The sequence below is a fragment of the Helianthus annuus genome, chromosome 15 (assembly GCF_002127325.2).
Source record: "Helianthus annuus cultivar XRQ/B chromosome 15, HanXRQr2.0-SUNRISE, whole genome shotgun sequence".
Lineage (NCBI taxonomy): Eukaryota > Viridiplantae > Streptophyta > Magnoliopsida > Asterales > Asteraceae > Helianthus > Helianthus annuus.
The window spans coordinates 16,595,901-16,612,631 of NC_035447.2; the positions used below are offsets into that span (position 1 = coordinate 16,595,901).

Genomic DNA, 16,731 nt, shown 5'->3' on the forward strand with positions numbered 1-16,731 from the left:
TGGTTTAAAGCCATACTACGTGCCGAAAAGGCATTTAAGTCGTTAAATGACGATATTTGCGATGTTTTATGAAAACTGATGTTATGACCAGGTTTATATGGTCAAGATATGCTATTTAGTATAACACATCAGTAGGTAAAAGGTTTTATATGAAAATTATGCTTTAAAACCATTTTATGTGCCATAAGGGCATCATCGTTATTTAGGAACGTAATACAAGAACTTGTATGTAAACTCGGTTTATAATTTGATTTGATATCCCAAAATATCCTAATTATGATTTTACATCCGTAGGTAATGAGTTTAGTATAAGAAATTACGTTTAAAACCGTTCTATGCACCGAAAGGGCATTTCGATCACTTTAAAGCGTAATTTACGATATTATATGAAAACTCGGTTTATGATCAGATTTGTAACATCAAAATATGTTAAACATGTTAACATATCAGTACCTAAGTCATTTGCAAGTTTATTGGTGTTCAAAACCTTATTTTTAATAAAAAGGGCAAAATATTCAAAGTATGGCATAATAACGGAAACTTGCATAAAACTCATATTACTATCACGATCGTGTAATATAACCTCAGAGGGTTATGCTATATCATATTATGATCATAACGGAACCTTAAGTCAGTAGCAAACTAGTCTAATTCGGGTCATAATCGAAAGTCAATGCAAAAGTCGAACTTCGCGACTTTCGGTTGCAAACCGACCCTAAAACTGGAATTGACGAGTCGAACATGTTTACACATGTTCTAATAATTATTACCAAGTTGTTTAAGTGTTAAAACGTATTTTAGAACACCTTTAAACTCATATCGTAATTATTTTAAAATCTGCCTCGTTGACTTTTTAAAACATTAATATGTTGACTCATCAATTGACCAAGCAAACGTCATTCTTAGGAGGTGCCCTTTTGAGGGATTAACACCAACCTAATTACGATCACGTAGTCATGTTCGTTGCGAATAATTGGCTGGACCATTAAGGTCTAAACCGAAAGTCAAAGCGTTTATCGAAAACGTTTGACTTTCGGCTTTAAAAGCCTACTAAACGAACAAGCGACGAAAGGAACACTTATTTGTGATCCTAGGGACTGAATAAAACTCAAGGGAAGCTCCCAATTGCTCAGGAACCTCCAGATATGAGAGATAGAGGGATTTATGAGAATGGTGCAAGTTTTCAAATGAAACTCACCACTTATTTATAGTTTTTGGAGGATCCTTAGGATCAATCCAGGTGTTATGGGACTTCCTAGGATGTTAACTAGTGCCCCTACACGTGTCAAAAATCAGTTTGTAGCCTCTAGATTCGAAGTAAACAAGTTACAACTGTTATGAGTGGGCTGCAAGCAAGAAAGCTGCAGCTGGGCTGGCCTGGCGGCCCGAGACAGGACCGGCCCAAGTGGGTCGCAGCCCGCGACGCTCCTCAAGTCCAGCAAACAATTTTTGGAACTTGACAATTATAGTCCCTCAACCTTATATCTCTCATATATGTTTCCAATTTGGCATAAATAACCCTTCAAACTTTATATTAGGTATACCTGGGGTATGACTGAGCATCAAATGTTCCGGGTTCGTTAAAAGGTCACTCAGAGGTAAGAATTAACATGTTGACGCTTTTAACCCTTCATCACATAAACTTTCAAACAATTACGCAAACGGCTCCTCTCGTCCAACAAGTGGCTCATTTGAGAATACGGACACCGTGTAAGGTCACTCAGAGGCATAGTTTCAGCATGTTAACACTTTTAGTCCCTCCACATTCTTAGTTTTCATCATTTGACAACAATAGTCCCTCTTAGCCAACTTTAAGCACAATTAAGTTTAGGGACACGTGTCGATACATTATTGGGCACGATTTTACAAGGTGTTACACACTCCTTTGAGCAACAAGCTGTGTTTTACCCCCGGCTATGATTTCTTCAATCTTTTTCATCATTTCTGGACCAACAATCTTACAGTTTATCCTTAGTGAAGAATGACCTATAGCCTTTGTCACTCATTTGTGAAACACTAAGGAGGTTAAACTTAAGATTGTCGATAAGATTGACATTCTCAAACTTGAGCTTCCCAGCCTGCACTGTCCTTGACCCCAACACCTTCCCTTTTGAATTGTTACCAAAGGATATATCACCCCCTCCATGTTTTTTGAAATCTTTGAATAGGACTCTACATCCTGTCATGTGCCTGGAGCCTCCACTATCTACATACCATAAACTATCTAAGCACACAGAAGCTCCCTGGACATCAAGTGACAAATTAGTTCAGGTGGGTCTCCAAAGCCAAGATGGCTTTGGATGGGGTCACAGATAGGTCAGCCTCAAGTCCAGGAGCATGAACAGTGGTTAAGTCAGGGGTTTGACCAGATTTTGAGCATTTTTCTGTAACCACTGTTGTGGGCCATCTCTTGTCAGATGTTGATAACCAAAAGGATGCCTATTCACTTTGGGCTTAGAGAGCCTTTTGTAGGCTTCATAAGAGCGTGGGACCTTTTGGTATGATGGTTGACCATATCCTCTTGGGAACTGGTTTTATGGTGGTGCATCTGTCACTTGTACCTCTCTAGGAGCAGAGGTTTTGTTCAACTGTTTTGTAACAGCTGTTTGGACAAGCACAAAAGTCTGTTTGCTTTTGGTGGAAGGTTTTTGTGGACTCTCCAGTGTTTTTGATGTGTACTCTTTTCTTTTAACCTCAAAAGTTTTGAGATACACACACTCTTGAGTTAAATGGTTGGTTTTTCCACAAATCATGCACTTAGGTGCAGGCTCAGTGACACTTGTTTTGTTTATATCGTAGGCTTTTAAAAGAAAACAGTCTTTTGTGGCATGGTTTATTTTCTCACAAAACAAGTTCTAAACCTTTTCTCTTCTCTTCCTCTTTTCAACTTTCTTTTCAACAGAGTTTTCAAGGATGTCACATTCATCAGACAAGGTGGGTTTGAATTGATATTTTTCTATCTCTTCAAAGGTTGATGACCCCTCTGGTTTTTCTAAAATGATTTTGTTTCCATTTTTATCTGTGACTTTTATCTCTTGACCAGCCATGTTTGTTGGGATTACTTCAACCAAGCTAGATTCAATTTCAACAGTGTTTTCAGTTTAGTCATGTTTTCTAAAGCCAATGCCAAACTTCATATTGCTCTTGATCTACTTTTCTAACATCAGTTCATAACCTTTAAAAGACTCCACCCATTTTTCACAAGTGATTTGGGTGGATTCAAGCTCCTTTTTGCAAACTTCGTATTTTTCTACCATAGTTTGGAGTTGGACTTTGGTTATGTTGTGTTCATGTTTCAAGCTGCTGATTTCATTTTCTCTGTCAAACAATTTGTTTTTCAACTCTTTAAAAGTTTTCTCAAATTGCACTTCATCTTTTAAAATCTTGTTTCTAAGGTTTTCATTCGCCTCTTTTATATTAGCAAAAGCGATAATGCGTTAATCTGAACACAAATCTTTTAAGATCTGAGGTGATACCTTAGCAGCAGCCATCATGGCACAGTCACATTCACCTTCACACACACTAGCATCCCATGGATCAGCAAGAGGTTCCAACAGAAGTTCAGTTTTCTTCTCTTCTAACATCTGTTCACCAACAATATCTGTTGAATGTTGTAACCACTGTTTCAACAATTTCTTCAACCACTTCAGATCTGGACTCCACTTCTTCAGATTCCTGCCCTTCTGGTATTGACTCTAATGCCATGAAACAAAATTCATCAGGAGAAACATCAGGATTAGCAATTAGAGAAAAATTTTCATCAGTTAAGTCCTCAGGCATACTGCTCCAATCAACAAAGCCATGTGTAAAGAAACTCTGTTGACTGGCCTCTGCTGGAGCAGATGTTTGCGCAGCTTGTTGTGGTGCAGGTTGCACTTGAACCTGAGATACAGGGGCTTGAACATACTGAATCTGTGGAACAGTGGTTTGGACATACTGCACATGAACAATGTTTACAGGATGTGCAAAATGGGCAGTGTTTTGCATATGAGGAACATGGGTATATTGGGAATAGTGCACAGTGTTTTGAGTGTTTTGAGGTCTTGGCCTAGGGTGAGTGATAATTGGTCCACTTGTAACACCCCGTGTTACGAAAGTCAAAGTCAAAGTCAAGATTGAGGTCAACGGAAGAAAAGATTGCTAATTGCGATCTGTCACTCCTTGCTCAATTACTGATTTGACTACTTTGACTTCTAATCGAATCTTTATTTTATTTCACTTTAGTTGTATTATGTGGAGTATCTGTGAATAATCAAGGTTTAATCGATGTTTATCGCATGTTTTATCGCTGTATCGCTAATCGCATCGCAACCGCATTTGCAACTTGAACTATGCGTTCTGGATATTGTTTTATGTGTGTGTGCTACTTATGTGTTACTTGTGCATGTTTACTTATGCTTATGTTTGTGGTGGTTAATCGAAACGCAATCGCAACTCTATCGCAATGCAACTAAATCGCAAACGCTAAACGCAGGTTATTTATGATGATTGTATGTTAGATATAGCGAGCGATGATTAGGTTATTTATTGTTTAATACTATCGCATCGCAAACTCGCTTAAACGCATCGCAAAACCCAACGTACGAAACGAAACGCCGAAACTCAATCGTCGGAGCCACTCAATCGAGTGACCACTCGATCGGATAGCCAACCGATCGTATTGCCATCCGATCGGGTTGCCATCCGATCGAAGAGTCATCCGATCGGTGACCCACTCAACCCTTATGCACTTTCCTCTTTTGGAAACCCTATAAATACCCGCCTGTCAAATCATTTGTGATGTGACAGCTCTCTCACTCGACCAGCTCACTCAAGCACTCATTTCTCTCGATTTCTCGCGATTCTTGTAAGTTTTCAACCTAAATCTTGTACTTCTATGATCTACACACACTTCTTCATCATTTTCACCTTTTAATCTTAACTTTTATCCGTGAAATCAGCAGATTTGAGGTGTTCTAGGATGATGTCATCATGGAGTTCTTTTGAACTTCAAGATTTGGCTTCATTCCACCAAGAACAACTCAGATCTGAAGGATTTCCACATGAATCAACAATGTTTTCGCATAGATCTACACATATTCATGGTTAAAAGGATTGAAGTATGGTTTTCCAACTTTCTTTCAACTCTTTTACACTCAATGCACTCAAAACCGATAGAATCGGAGCTTGTTCTGATCTTCTACTCCTTCTTAGTGATGTGTCGGTTCAAGATCTGGTTTCTATCAAAGAGAGAATCGATTTCGGGTTAAACATGAACCACCGTCACGAACCTATAAACTGATCAGACTTGGGTGATTCCTGTTCGATCGGATCACTTGGGTCATGATGGGGTTTCTGTTGGTTAGCACGTTGTCATATCGTCTCGAGCAACCGCAAAACTTAACGAATTTTCAAGTTAGCAACACGTTCAGGTCGCGGGACGGATTGCCGTCCGATCGGATTGCCATCCGATCGGATTGCACTTGAGGATTTCATACTTAACAATTTTCAACATATTCAATGCATTATCAGTTCTAACGGATTGCCACCCGATCGTTAGACCATCCGATCGAGTGACAATCCTGCTGTGAACTTGTTCTCTAAGGAATACCTCGCCGAGCGGATCGCCACCCGATCGAACCGTCGTTCGATCGAACGACCTGAAAGGTAGAGATACTTCTCTGTTTTCAAAATGCTACAACGAAAACTTCAAAAGACAAGCCATCATACACAAACACATCCTTACCAAACAAGGTGTCAATCCGGCCAAATGGCCATCCGATCAGATGACCATCCGAACGGATTGACATCCGATCGAATGACCATCCGATCGGATTGCCATCCGATCGGATTACCATCCGACACTTGGTAATTTGCACCGTTTTACGCGCCGTTCTTCGCTTATGCTATCGTTAACTGTTCAGGCTAATCTCTCTCAGCGCTCCTTTCAATCCAAGAGAGTGTTTACTTGTTAAACACAATCTGTGAGTATACTCGGTCCCTTTTTCCTTTACGCACTTTTGGGTGTTACATACGTTACTTATTCTAAATCACAATCGACACACAACGTAAACACTATTTATACGCTGACCGTTATTGCATGCTACGTGTTATTCGATGAATGCTTGTATGTTATGTTAACACAGTGATTGTTGCCTGACACCTTAGCAACGATAGTACTATAGTTTGGACTCAGCACCTGTCGTGGACTGGGGTTGTTAAGGGCTTTACTTCACGTGTCCCAGTGGGGATATGTGTTGCGCATTCTACAACTCGCAGTCACGTCTGTGCATATTTCTCTGTCGATAACCTACTAGCCTTCACTTTATACATGTTACATGCTGGTTATGCGTAAACGATTTTGAACTCTATTATATCTATTAAACTTGTATGCTCACCTTTACACTATGTGTATTGACCTTTATTTTAACGTATGTGACAGGTGTTTGAATGCTTAGGATGTTGTGCTTTACCTGCTTTTGTGGAATCAAGTAGGATGGAGTCTAGAAACAAACAAAGACAATTTATTTAAATATGAGTTGTCGGAACATGTTTTTATTTTGAGAATGTCTATGTCTGTAATAATTAGATTACTTAATGGGTTATGGTATGGGACATAATATTAACTATTTGGTAATTTAGTCGTTATGGAATTTCTCTTGACAATCTGTTTCGCTCAGTGCCATACCCCGGTGTTTCCGCCATCGGTTGGGGTGTGACACCACTGTTTCGACTCCTACATTCCCTAGCAAAGTGACCAAGCCTAATACACTTATAGCGCTTGATTTTTTACTTATCCAAACCCCCCCCCCCTCAAATTCCCATGCAATCATGGAAACTTCCTACTAGTTCTTTTGTAAAACTTGCTTGTTTTAACACTCAACAAAGCAAGCTGATGCAGAATGTCCATTTCTTCCAGATCAGTGGGATCAAAGTGTTGGAGGTCATTTAATTCAAAGGATAAATTATCAGAGATCTGGTTTTCCCCATTAGCTGTGAAAGCATAATTGGGTGAGTAAGGCCCAGAGTTGAAGGCTCCACCTGCAGTTATGCCAATATAATGATCATAACTCTGGTCCTTACTACCATCAGATGACTCTTCTTGACCCAAGATTGTTGTGTTACCAAAAGTGTAATCATCAGCAACTTTTCTAGATACCTGCAACTTCTTTTTCTGGTTAAGCTCTCTTTCATATGTGAGAAGCCTACCATGAAGTTGGGTCAGATTTAAATCCTTGAACCCCACAGAATTTCTGGTCACAAACACTATAGTGTCCCACTTTTCTGGTAATGATCTAAGAAACCTACTATTTAAAGTGGATTTAACATATTCAACATTAACCAATTTTAGCTCACTAATCAGACAACTAAACCTTTCAAACTGTTGGGTCAATGACTCTCCCTTAACATGAAAAAATGTTTCGTATTGTTGGTTTAAAACCTCTCTGTTGTTTTCAATAACCTCTTCTGTCCCACCAAATTGCTCTTTGAGCGCATCCCATAGCTCTTTAGCACTGTTATAGTGTAGCAGGCCAGCATATATGTCATTGGGTAGTGATGTGGCCACTATACTGAATGACTTATCATCTAACTCAATCCTCTGAAAATCCTGCTGAATAATTTTCAGGACTTTTAGGTACTTGGACCTTGGGATCTTCTGCACTTGGCACCATTGGAACATGAGGTCCAAAGATGACAGACTTCCAACAACTGGTGTTTTGTTGTGCTAACGCATGGCCTATCCTACGTTGCCAGATATTGTATTCAGATCTGACAAGCATAGGTGGCTTGTAAAGTGTGCCAGTGTTGTGAGGATCTTGTGATTGTGAAGACATTTTGGTTGTTTTACAAAAGTTTTTGAACAACTTCGAACGTGATTATGCTTATACTCTGTTTTTCAACAAATACGAACAACAAAGTATCAATGAAATTGAGCTGATCTTTTATGTCAAATTGATTGTTAAATCGAATTTGACTGACCTATGCTCTGATACCAATTGTTAGGAGCTGAGTTTACTTGTTTGTGTTGTTTTATAAGAGATGATAAATGGAAGAAGATAAACAAATGATAATATGCAGCGGAGTGAATGAAAAACTTTATAACACAAACGAGGAAAGAAAAGCTTTCATCATATATACTTTGTGTCGAATGATTTCATTACAAAATATTCAACGTATGCAGTTCACATTCTCCCCCTCAGCCTGAGCTCACTAGTGTTAGTTCGTACAAAATGCAAGTGTGTGAAAGAGCTAATAGAACAGTACAGGCACTGTCTATTTATAGTACAATCCTAAACACTATAGCATCTTTTGTTGACATCACCTAGACAGTGACAGCTAACAATCTTAACAACCTCTAAACACTGATGATTAAAGTAACTGTTACATTAAACACTGATTATCAAACTACTAATGAATCCTATCCGCTGATGGGCTTCAACCACTGATGAAGATTGAGTAGTGCTTTCCATAAAGGTTGATTAGGCCTTTGACTTCTAGCAGTTCTTTGACTTCAACAGATGATAGGTCTTCAAAAGACTTTAGACTTCAGCAGTTCTTTGTATATAACAGACCTTGAGTATCAGCAGACTTTAGAGATCATCAGATGGTGGATGCCACTGCCATTGGAGGGAAAAGGAGTTCAAAGCACTGTTATTAGGATCAGTTGTTGCAGAACCAGTTTTGGCTTTGTATCATCTGTTCTTTAGGAAGGATCACATGAGCCAACAATGATGGTGAAACCGAATTCAATGCTAGAATTCGGATGGAGAGAGAGGTGTAGGGAGGCAATTTCTCTGATTTTATTATTGGTGTCTAACATTTAACCTCTCTAGTTATCTCCTTATATATACACCTAAAAGGAAACCTAATTAGTTAATAAGGGTAATATGGTCTATAAACAATTACCAACTCATTATATAATAAGTAATATATATTTTGATCTATATAATATAAATGATTATACTGATTACACAATTAAATATAACACTATAATTATATTTAATCTTACATATAGTTTTAAAAGTAAATTATTATAAAATATAAGAATTTAGTAATGATATTTTAATTCTTAATTCTCCCTCTAACTTAATTAATTTCAAACCATTTCAACATATTTATACCCTCTTAATTCGCTTTTCAAATCTCCATTAAATATATAAAACCTATTAATTGGTAATGAGAGGTAGAGGTGTACAAATCGGTTTTTTTTTTTTTTTTTTTTTTTTTTTTTTGAAAAACTGGTCCGGTTTTTAATCGAACCGGTTTTTTCATCCAAAACAAAAACCTGTTTTTTTTTATAACCGGTTTCGGTTACAAACCGGTTTTTCAAATCCAAAACAGTAACCGGTTGGGATCGGTTTTTACCAAAAAACTGGTTTTTTTAAACCGGTTTCGGTTATTAACCGGTTTTTCAGATCAAGAATAGTAACCGGTCACAAACCGCCTGTTCGGTTCGGTTCGGTTCGGTTCTAAAACTGTTTAAAAAAAACCGGTTTCGGTTTTTTTTTTCGGTTACGTTTCTAAAACCGGTTTTTTTTACACCTCTAGAGGAAGCATGGAAACAAACACAATTAAGTTAACATCAATTACCAAAATGTTTCATTTGAGTTGGAGTAAACGATTGTTTAAAATGTTACTCATTCACGAATAAGCATTAAACTAAGTCGACCCGAAACACGAAATATTGCAAATATAGATATGAATCAGGTTTGGTTTGAATAATTCAACCTGACAACGCAACATGGAAACTATAAGACTTAATATATTTAAAAAAAAATTATTTTTTTTTATCATTTTATTTATACTAGTGGTAGAAATCGGCAACTAAAACATAAAACAAGGACCAAAAGAATATTCAAGGAAAGACAAGATCCAAATTCAAAACTTTAAGTATTTAATAAGTGACAACGAGTAGGAGTGGGAGATATGCTGGTCACGTAGATCATAAGTTCGATAAATAAATGGTTACAGTTGACCAATTAATATTAAAAAATAAATAGAACATGCTGACACTGACCGATTCTATTCTAGTGACAGCTGCAACGTACAAAATCCATTGAATATAGTACAACTTAGCATAAATAATTGTTTTTTTTTTTCCTTAAATTAGAAAAAAAAAATGGTCACTTAATTAAGAGAAAGTAACATCTATACTTGTCGTATAAGTAATCTCTTTGAATGGGACACAGTTTTGTGGTTTTAGACAAAATAAAATTATTTAATAAAAACATAAGTTTGTATAAAATTGTATAGCAAAGGTTCATGGATATAATACACACATAAGGAAAAGTTTTTTTACAAATAATCTAACATACTAAACATACAAATTGAAGCAAAACTCAAAAAGACAATGTGACATTTTTGTAATTATCAATAACTATCAAAGTTACTCTACAAATATACCTAAAAAAAACCTAACCCCCCCCCCCCCCCCCGCCTCCAAAAAAAAAAAATAACCTAAATCCCCCCACCCCCAAAAACCTAACACCCCACCCAAGCTAAAATGCTAAAAACTAAACCCCTAAAAAATCTAAAAAAATAAAAAAAAAAACACACAAATTATTTTATTTTATTTTTTTAACATTTTTTATTAAAAATCGCTACTTTTAGTACCAGCAAAAAAAAATTTGCTAACGAAATGTAGCGCTTTTTTAATAAAAAATGTTAAAAAAAAAATTTGTGTTTTTTAGGTATTTTTGGTTGAGTTCACATTTGTATAGTAACTTTGATAGTTGGTGGTAATTACAAAAATACCACCTTGTCTTTTTGAGTTTTCCTTCAATTTGTATGTTTAGTATGTTAAGATTATTTGTATTTGATCTTTTACCTACACACATAACTTTACATTCCTAAAATTAAATAATAATAATAACAGCAAATGTTAAACAAACCGGTTCAACCGAACCATGAACCGGACCGTACATATTTCAAACTGCGACTTTCTTTGGTTTGGGCGATTTCGGGTGGGTTTATAAACACCATTACAATGAACAACCCATATGACATTAGAATTTCATAATTATTTTGCATCTTCCAAATTCAAAACATTGACAAGTAGAAAGTCAAAAGAGTATCCAAGATAGAACACAGAACAGTCTGATAAATAAACAAGAGCAGCAGATAAACAAGCATAAGAAAGAATGAACAAACCCATCCCATAAACAGCAACAAGATGTTGTTTTTGGATCCTCACCGTCCGTCGAGTGAAGTAAACGAGTCGGCAAACCCGGAGGGTCGAGTGGGTATGCTGGTTTGCGTATTATCATTGCTTCCGATAACCGACGAGCTGTCGTAACCGCTCATACCCTCCAACGCTTGCCACTTCTTGACCGCTTGAGGTAAAGTCATGTCAAGATCAATTCCGTAAATGTCATCAGGGTCGGGTTCAGACGGCTTCCAGAGCTCGGCTAGGGACGAGAGAACATTGACCGCATGACTCATGTCGGGCCTTTGGTGTGGTTCTGAGGCACAGCAGTGGCCTGCTAGTTCTGCCACTGTACTCACACTGGCTAGAGCTTCTTCGTCTAGGTCAAGGGCCGGGTCAATGGCCTTCCGGAAGGTGTCTTTATTTATGTGCATTCGTCGGAACCATTGCACCAAGTGGACGCTTTCCTCTTGTTGTGTTTCGTCTAGTGCTCTTCGGCCCGTTATCAGTTCCATTAGGATTACCCCGAAACTGAACACGTCGATTTTGGTTGTTACTCGGCCCATCACTGGTAGAATCATATGTAAAATTATTACAGCTAATTAAATGATTTTTATAAAAAAAAAAAAGATGAATAATAAGAAAGAAAACAATGAATACCTGCATATTCGGGTGCAAGATATCCGAAAGTACCGGCTAGCCTTGTCACGAGTGAAGCTTTTCCATCTGGGGCGAGTCGAACAAGTCCAAAGTCTGCAACTTTGGCCCGCATATCATCACCGAGTAGGATATTGGAGGGCTTAAGATCTCTATGAATAAAACTTTGTTGTGCTAAACCGTGTAAATACTCGACACCTCTAGCAACATCTAAAGCGATAACCAATCTTTTTGTCCATTCAAGCGGTTTCAAATCTTCTTCTTGCCAATCAAATAAAAACCTACTAAGCGTCCCTTGAGGCATATACTCGTAAACAAGAAGCCTCTCGTTTCCATCCAAACAGTACCCGAGAAGTGCCACCAAATGCCTATGTCTAACCTTGGTTAGAACCGCAATCTCAGATTTAAACTCGTCAAGACCTTTATCGCTCATCACTCCCGATTCCATCCTCTTAACCGCAATCTTGGTTCCGTCATGTAACTCGCCTTTATAAACAGTCCCGAACCCTCCTTTCCCGAGTATGTTATCTGGGCTGAAATTATTGGTGACGTTTTTCAAAACTTGTATTGAAATTACCATATTGCCCGCTTCAACAACATGGATGTCTCTAGTTCCACTGCTTGTTTGGCTAAAGGTTTCACTCGCTCCACCGTTTGTAGTACTTGAACCCGCAACCGTAATCTTGACAGCATCGGCATCTGAACTCGAATGGCGGGGATGAATCACCATTGTGCTTTGATAAGGTTTACCACTAGCGCGCTTCCGTTTACCTTTGTAAACACAAACACCTAGCAAACCAACGAAAAACAACGCACAAACACCACCAACTGATCCGACCACCACCTTCGTATTCGACCTCTTCCCTCCACCACCACCACCGTCGCCGCCAACACCACCACCATTAGGTCTAGTTTGACTGCCAGGCGGACCACCAGACGGTGACACCGGGTTCACACTAGGACCATCTTTCCCAATATCAAGATTCCCTTCGCTCTTCACCTTAACACTTTCCCTAAATTTCGGAACCCCCCCATAAAGATGATTATTAGAAACATCCAGCTCAATCAAATTAGGCAAATCTTTAAGCTCTTCTGGGATTTTTCCCGAAAGATTATTATTGGCAAGAATCAACCTTTGCAGAGACTTAATCGACGAAAAATTAGGCGAAATACTACCCGTAAGACCCATTCTTTGAAAATTAATAACCGTAATATTCCCACCACTAGAACATGTAACCCCTAACCACAAATTACAAGGATCATTCCCCTTCCAACTATCAGCAAAATTCCGCGGATAACCCACAGATTTCGCAACCGCAAGCAAACTATTAACGCGATCATCACAACCAACACCAGCATCAGGCAAACAAAAGCTATTAATCCCATCCAAATCAACGGCCACAGACTTACCAAAACTCGGAGTTGGTCCCTGTAACAAATTATTAGTCAAGTTAACGACTTTCAACGATTGCAGCCCTGTTAAAGATTCCGGAACCACACCTGTTAAACTATTATCCCTCAAACTCAAATCTTGCAACTCACTCAAACCCGAAAGATCCGGTATGGGACCCGAAAACTGGTTCCCGTGAAGCCAAACTTCGGTCAATTGTGTCATGTTATGAAGCACATCAAGACTACCATTCAACCTAGACCTGCTATTCTGCCCATTTAACCACAAACTCTGAATCGAAGACCCCGAAAACGAATCGGGCAACCCCCCTTCAAGCGAATTAAACGACAAATGCAATGTTGTTAAACCCGAAAACGTATCGCCCCCGAAGAAATCGGGGATCTTTCCGGTTATATTAGCCGATGTGGCTGAAAAAGTCTGCAAACTTGATGCGGATTTTAAACTATCTGGAACCCCCCATGATGCAAAATCATTATAATCAAGATAAACATGTTGTAAAGAACTCATACCATCAAAGAAATCGGGAGGTATTGAGCTAAAATTGTTGCGATTCAATAACAGCCTCTGCAGCTGAGTTAACCCGGCAAGACTCGGTAACGGCCCAGTGAGTTGATTGGTTTGAAATTCAAGAAATTGAAGGTCAGTGAGAGTGTTGAGGGTTTCAGGAAGTGAGCCTTTGAGATTCTTGTTACCGATTTGGATCCGGGTGACCCGGTTGTTCAAGCATTGAACTTGTTCCCATTTGCACGGATTCGGGTCGGACCAGTCAAGTGATTCGAGTGGACTCAAGTTCTTTTTGAGAGCTTGCATGACGTCAGCATCGGTTGATTGAGATTGAACAAATGTGAGTGTAATTGAGATGAATAAGATGATGGGTAGATGAAATGGAGGGTGAATTGTGAAACCCAGAAAGGGTTTCGTCATATTTGGGTGGAATGTTGTGGATCTGAAGTGGATTGGGATGAATGATTTAGGGTTTTGATTGGGAAAATTGCAGAGTGATTGGGTAAAAGAAGCTTTTTGTGGAAGAGATTGAACGGCGGTGATGAAGGGGAAGAAAGTGGATTTTGGAGTTGGAGAATATTTATTTATATTTTATAGACAGAGAGAGTATGATCAAGCTTGTCGGATATGTGTATGTATGTATGTATGGTCATTGGTTGGTTCTACTAAAACAAGTGACAAAAGTAGTCCTTTATGTTAGATCAAAGTGATGTACATTCTTCTTACTTTTTATAAAAAAGAATGGCAAATCGAACCTCGAGCTTTAGGAATAGAGCTAGAAATCAACTAAGCTCGGGATCGACTTGAATTGTTTACACTAGTCACTAGAGTTGTAAACAAGTCGAGCTAATATGGGCTCGGGCTTGGCTCGTTTAAAAACTGAGCTGACTTGTTTTCTTATCGAGTTGAAATGCTGGGTCAGGCTCGGCTCGTCAAAAACTCGAACCAGCTCATTTATTTTTTTCAAGTTAGAAAAATGATAGATTCAACGAAAAACATAGGGTATTACTATTGTTTTTCTTTGCTATTAAACATTTAGATTTTTTGGATTTTTATTTATTATACCAATCATCTATCTGAGATATTTTTATTCATTAAAAATAACTATATTACTATTTAAAAATTATTGTTAGAAAATATGTAATACTTTTGTGTTATGATTTGTATACATATAAAAATTTAGGCTCAAGTATATTCGAGCTAAACGAGTGAGTCATGAGCTGAGTTTACCTTGGCTTGTTTAAAAACTCAAGCCGATTTCGAGAAAGCTTTTTTCAACACAAGCCGAGCTTACAATAGGCCTTTGTCAATGGTGTGCTCTGTCACATCAATCGTGTATGTGTAAGTATAACTCATCATACAACTACTATGATTTGAAAGAACACCAACTCATACGATTCTGCATAACAACTCATACGACCCATATGATGTATGAATGGTGTGTAGACTAGTTAGTATATAGTGGTGTGTATATAGTTTGACGATGAAAAAAGTTATTTTAGATTTATTTTATAATATAAATTCGATTTATACTGATATAACATTTTAAATCTGCTATTTTAAATTTATGTTTTTAAGTATGTAAAATCATATTATTGTTTACATTTTTTTTGTTTTGCTATAACTTAGTTATATATAGAAAGAATAATAATAGATGTAGAACACATTGTATTATTGTCTTGTCGTTTGTTGATCATTTGTCATCAATCATAAACTTTATCCCATTTTCATATTTTTTTAGTTGTTTTCATACACCTCGTGGCGTCTAACTGAATTAAATGAACGGAGACATGAAATTGACCAAATTCGGTGATTCATAAAAGTAGAAGGTATGGGGACGGCTAACACACGGTGAGGCCCTGCGTTGTCCCGAAACACCGCCCCCTTTAGGCCCATTCCGTCCTCAGCGGCTGATTCCAGAAGTTCTTGACGGCCCAAATTTTAAAAAATATAGCAGTTACAACGGCTATTATTTTAAATATAAAATAAAAAAAAAAACTTTTTCTATAAAAGTACCCTTCTTTCACCATTTTCTTCCTACTTTCAACCCAAAACACTCTCATATTTATACCCATCTTTTATAAAAAAAAAAAATATTTTTCACCCACAATGCAATCTAATTCTTGGTGGTCCTCGTCTTCGGAGGAAGGGGAGATCTTTTACGCAAACGTTGTGCTAACGGCGGCGAAGATTATTATGGAGGAGGAAGAGGAAGAGGTCTCGTCTGAAATACACACCAGGCAACAACGGATTAACAGAGACCGCGGAGGTTTATCATTAATAAATTTTATATCCTTATTCGTTCTTTCCTCATATTTATAATTTCTTTACGACAGGAGCGCACGAGAAATTGGTGAACGATTATTTTTCGGATGCACCCCTTTACAATGCCGAGATTTTCAGACGTAGGTTCCGAATGAGTCGCCGGTTATTCACACGGATTGCTGATGATTTGGCGGGGTTCGACCCGTTTTTCACGTTACGATACGATGCTCGTGGCGCACGAGGATTCACCACGTTACAAAAGTGTACTGCGGCCATTCGCCCACTGGCGTACGGGACAGTGGCCGACGCTTTGGACGAGTACTTACAAATGTCGGAAAGAACTACACGGGAATGTTTGTATCGATTTTTCGGAAATGTGGTGAAACTGTATAGCAAAAAATATTTGCGGAAACCAAACGCGTATGATGTTCAACAGTTGTAGCAAGCTCATGAAGCACGACATGGGTTTCCGGGAATGCTCGGTAGCATTGTGGGCGTGACATAACTGCCCGAATGCGTGGCGAGGCCAATATACGCGAGGCGATCACGGCCATCCAACATTAATACTAGAGGCTGTGGCATCACAAGATTTGTGGATCTGGTATGCTTTCTTTGGTCTTCCCGGTTCACTTAACGACCTTAACGTGCTATACCAATCAGCGATCTTCAACGACATCGTAATTGGAACCGGTCCGGACACTAGTTTTTTTTGTTTCTGGGGTTGAATATAGGGGCGGTTATTATCTTGCTGACGGAATATATCCGTCTT

General features: G+C 38.3%; 3 protein-coding genes across 3 annotated transcripts; 1 reads left to right on the forward strand and 2 right to left on the reverse strand.

Annotated features, from left to right (window-relative positions):
* Positions 1-1,958: 1,958 nt before the first annotated feature.
* LOC110913373 lies at positions 1,959-3,780 on the reverse strand. The gene is made up of 3 exons (XM_022158210.1): positions 3,631-3,780; positions 3,477-3,584; positions 1,959-2,243 (listed from the first exon to the last, which is right to left on the reverse strand). Exons 1-3 carry the CDS (start codon positions 3,778-3,780, stop codon positions 1,959-1,961), a joined length of 543 nt encoding a protein of 180 aa, XP_022013902.1.
* Positions 3,781-10,961: 7,181 nt separating this feature from the next.
* LOC110910940 (receptor protein kinase TMK1) lies at positions 10,962-14,306 on the reverse strand. The gene is made up of 2 exons (XM_022155513.2): positions 11,786-14,306; positions 10,962-11,693 (listed from the first exon to the last, which is right to left on the reverse strand). The coding sequence occupies exons 1-2, from the start codon at positions 14,115-14,117 to the stop codon at positions 11,170-11,172; spliced, it is 2,856 nt and encodes a 951-aa protein (XP_022011205.1). The 5' UTR covers positions 14,118-14,306; the 3' UTR covers positions 10,962-11,169.
* A 1,500-nt stretch (positions 14,307-15,806) lies between these two features.
* On the forward strand, positions 15,807-16,404 carry LOC110913372. Its single transcript, XM_022158209.1, has 2 exons — positions 15,807-15,966; positions 16,034-16,404. The coding sequence occupies exons 1-2, from the start codon at positions 15,807-15,809 to the stop codon at positions 16,402-16,404; spliced, it is 531 nt and encodes a 176-aa protein (XP_022013901.1).
* Positions 16,405-16,731: the final 327 nt, after the last annotated feature.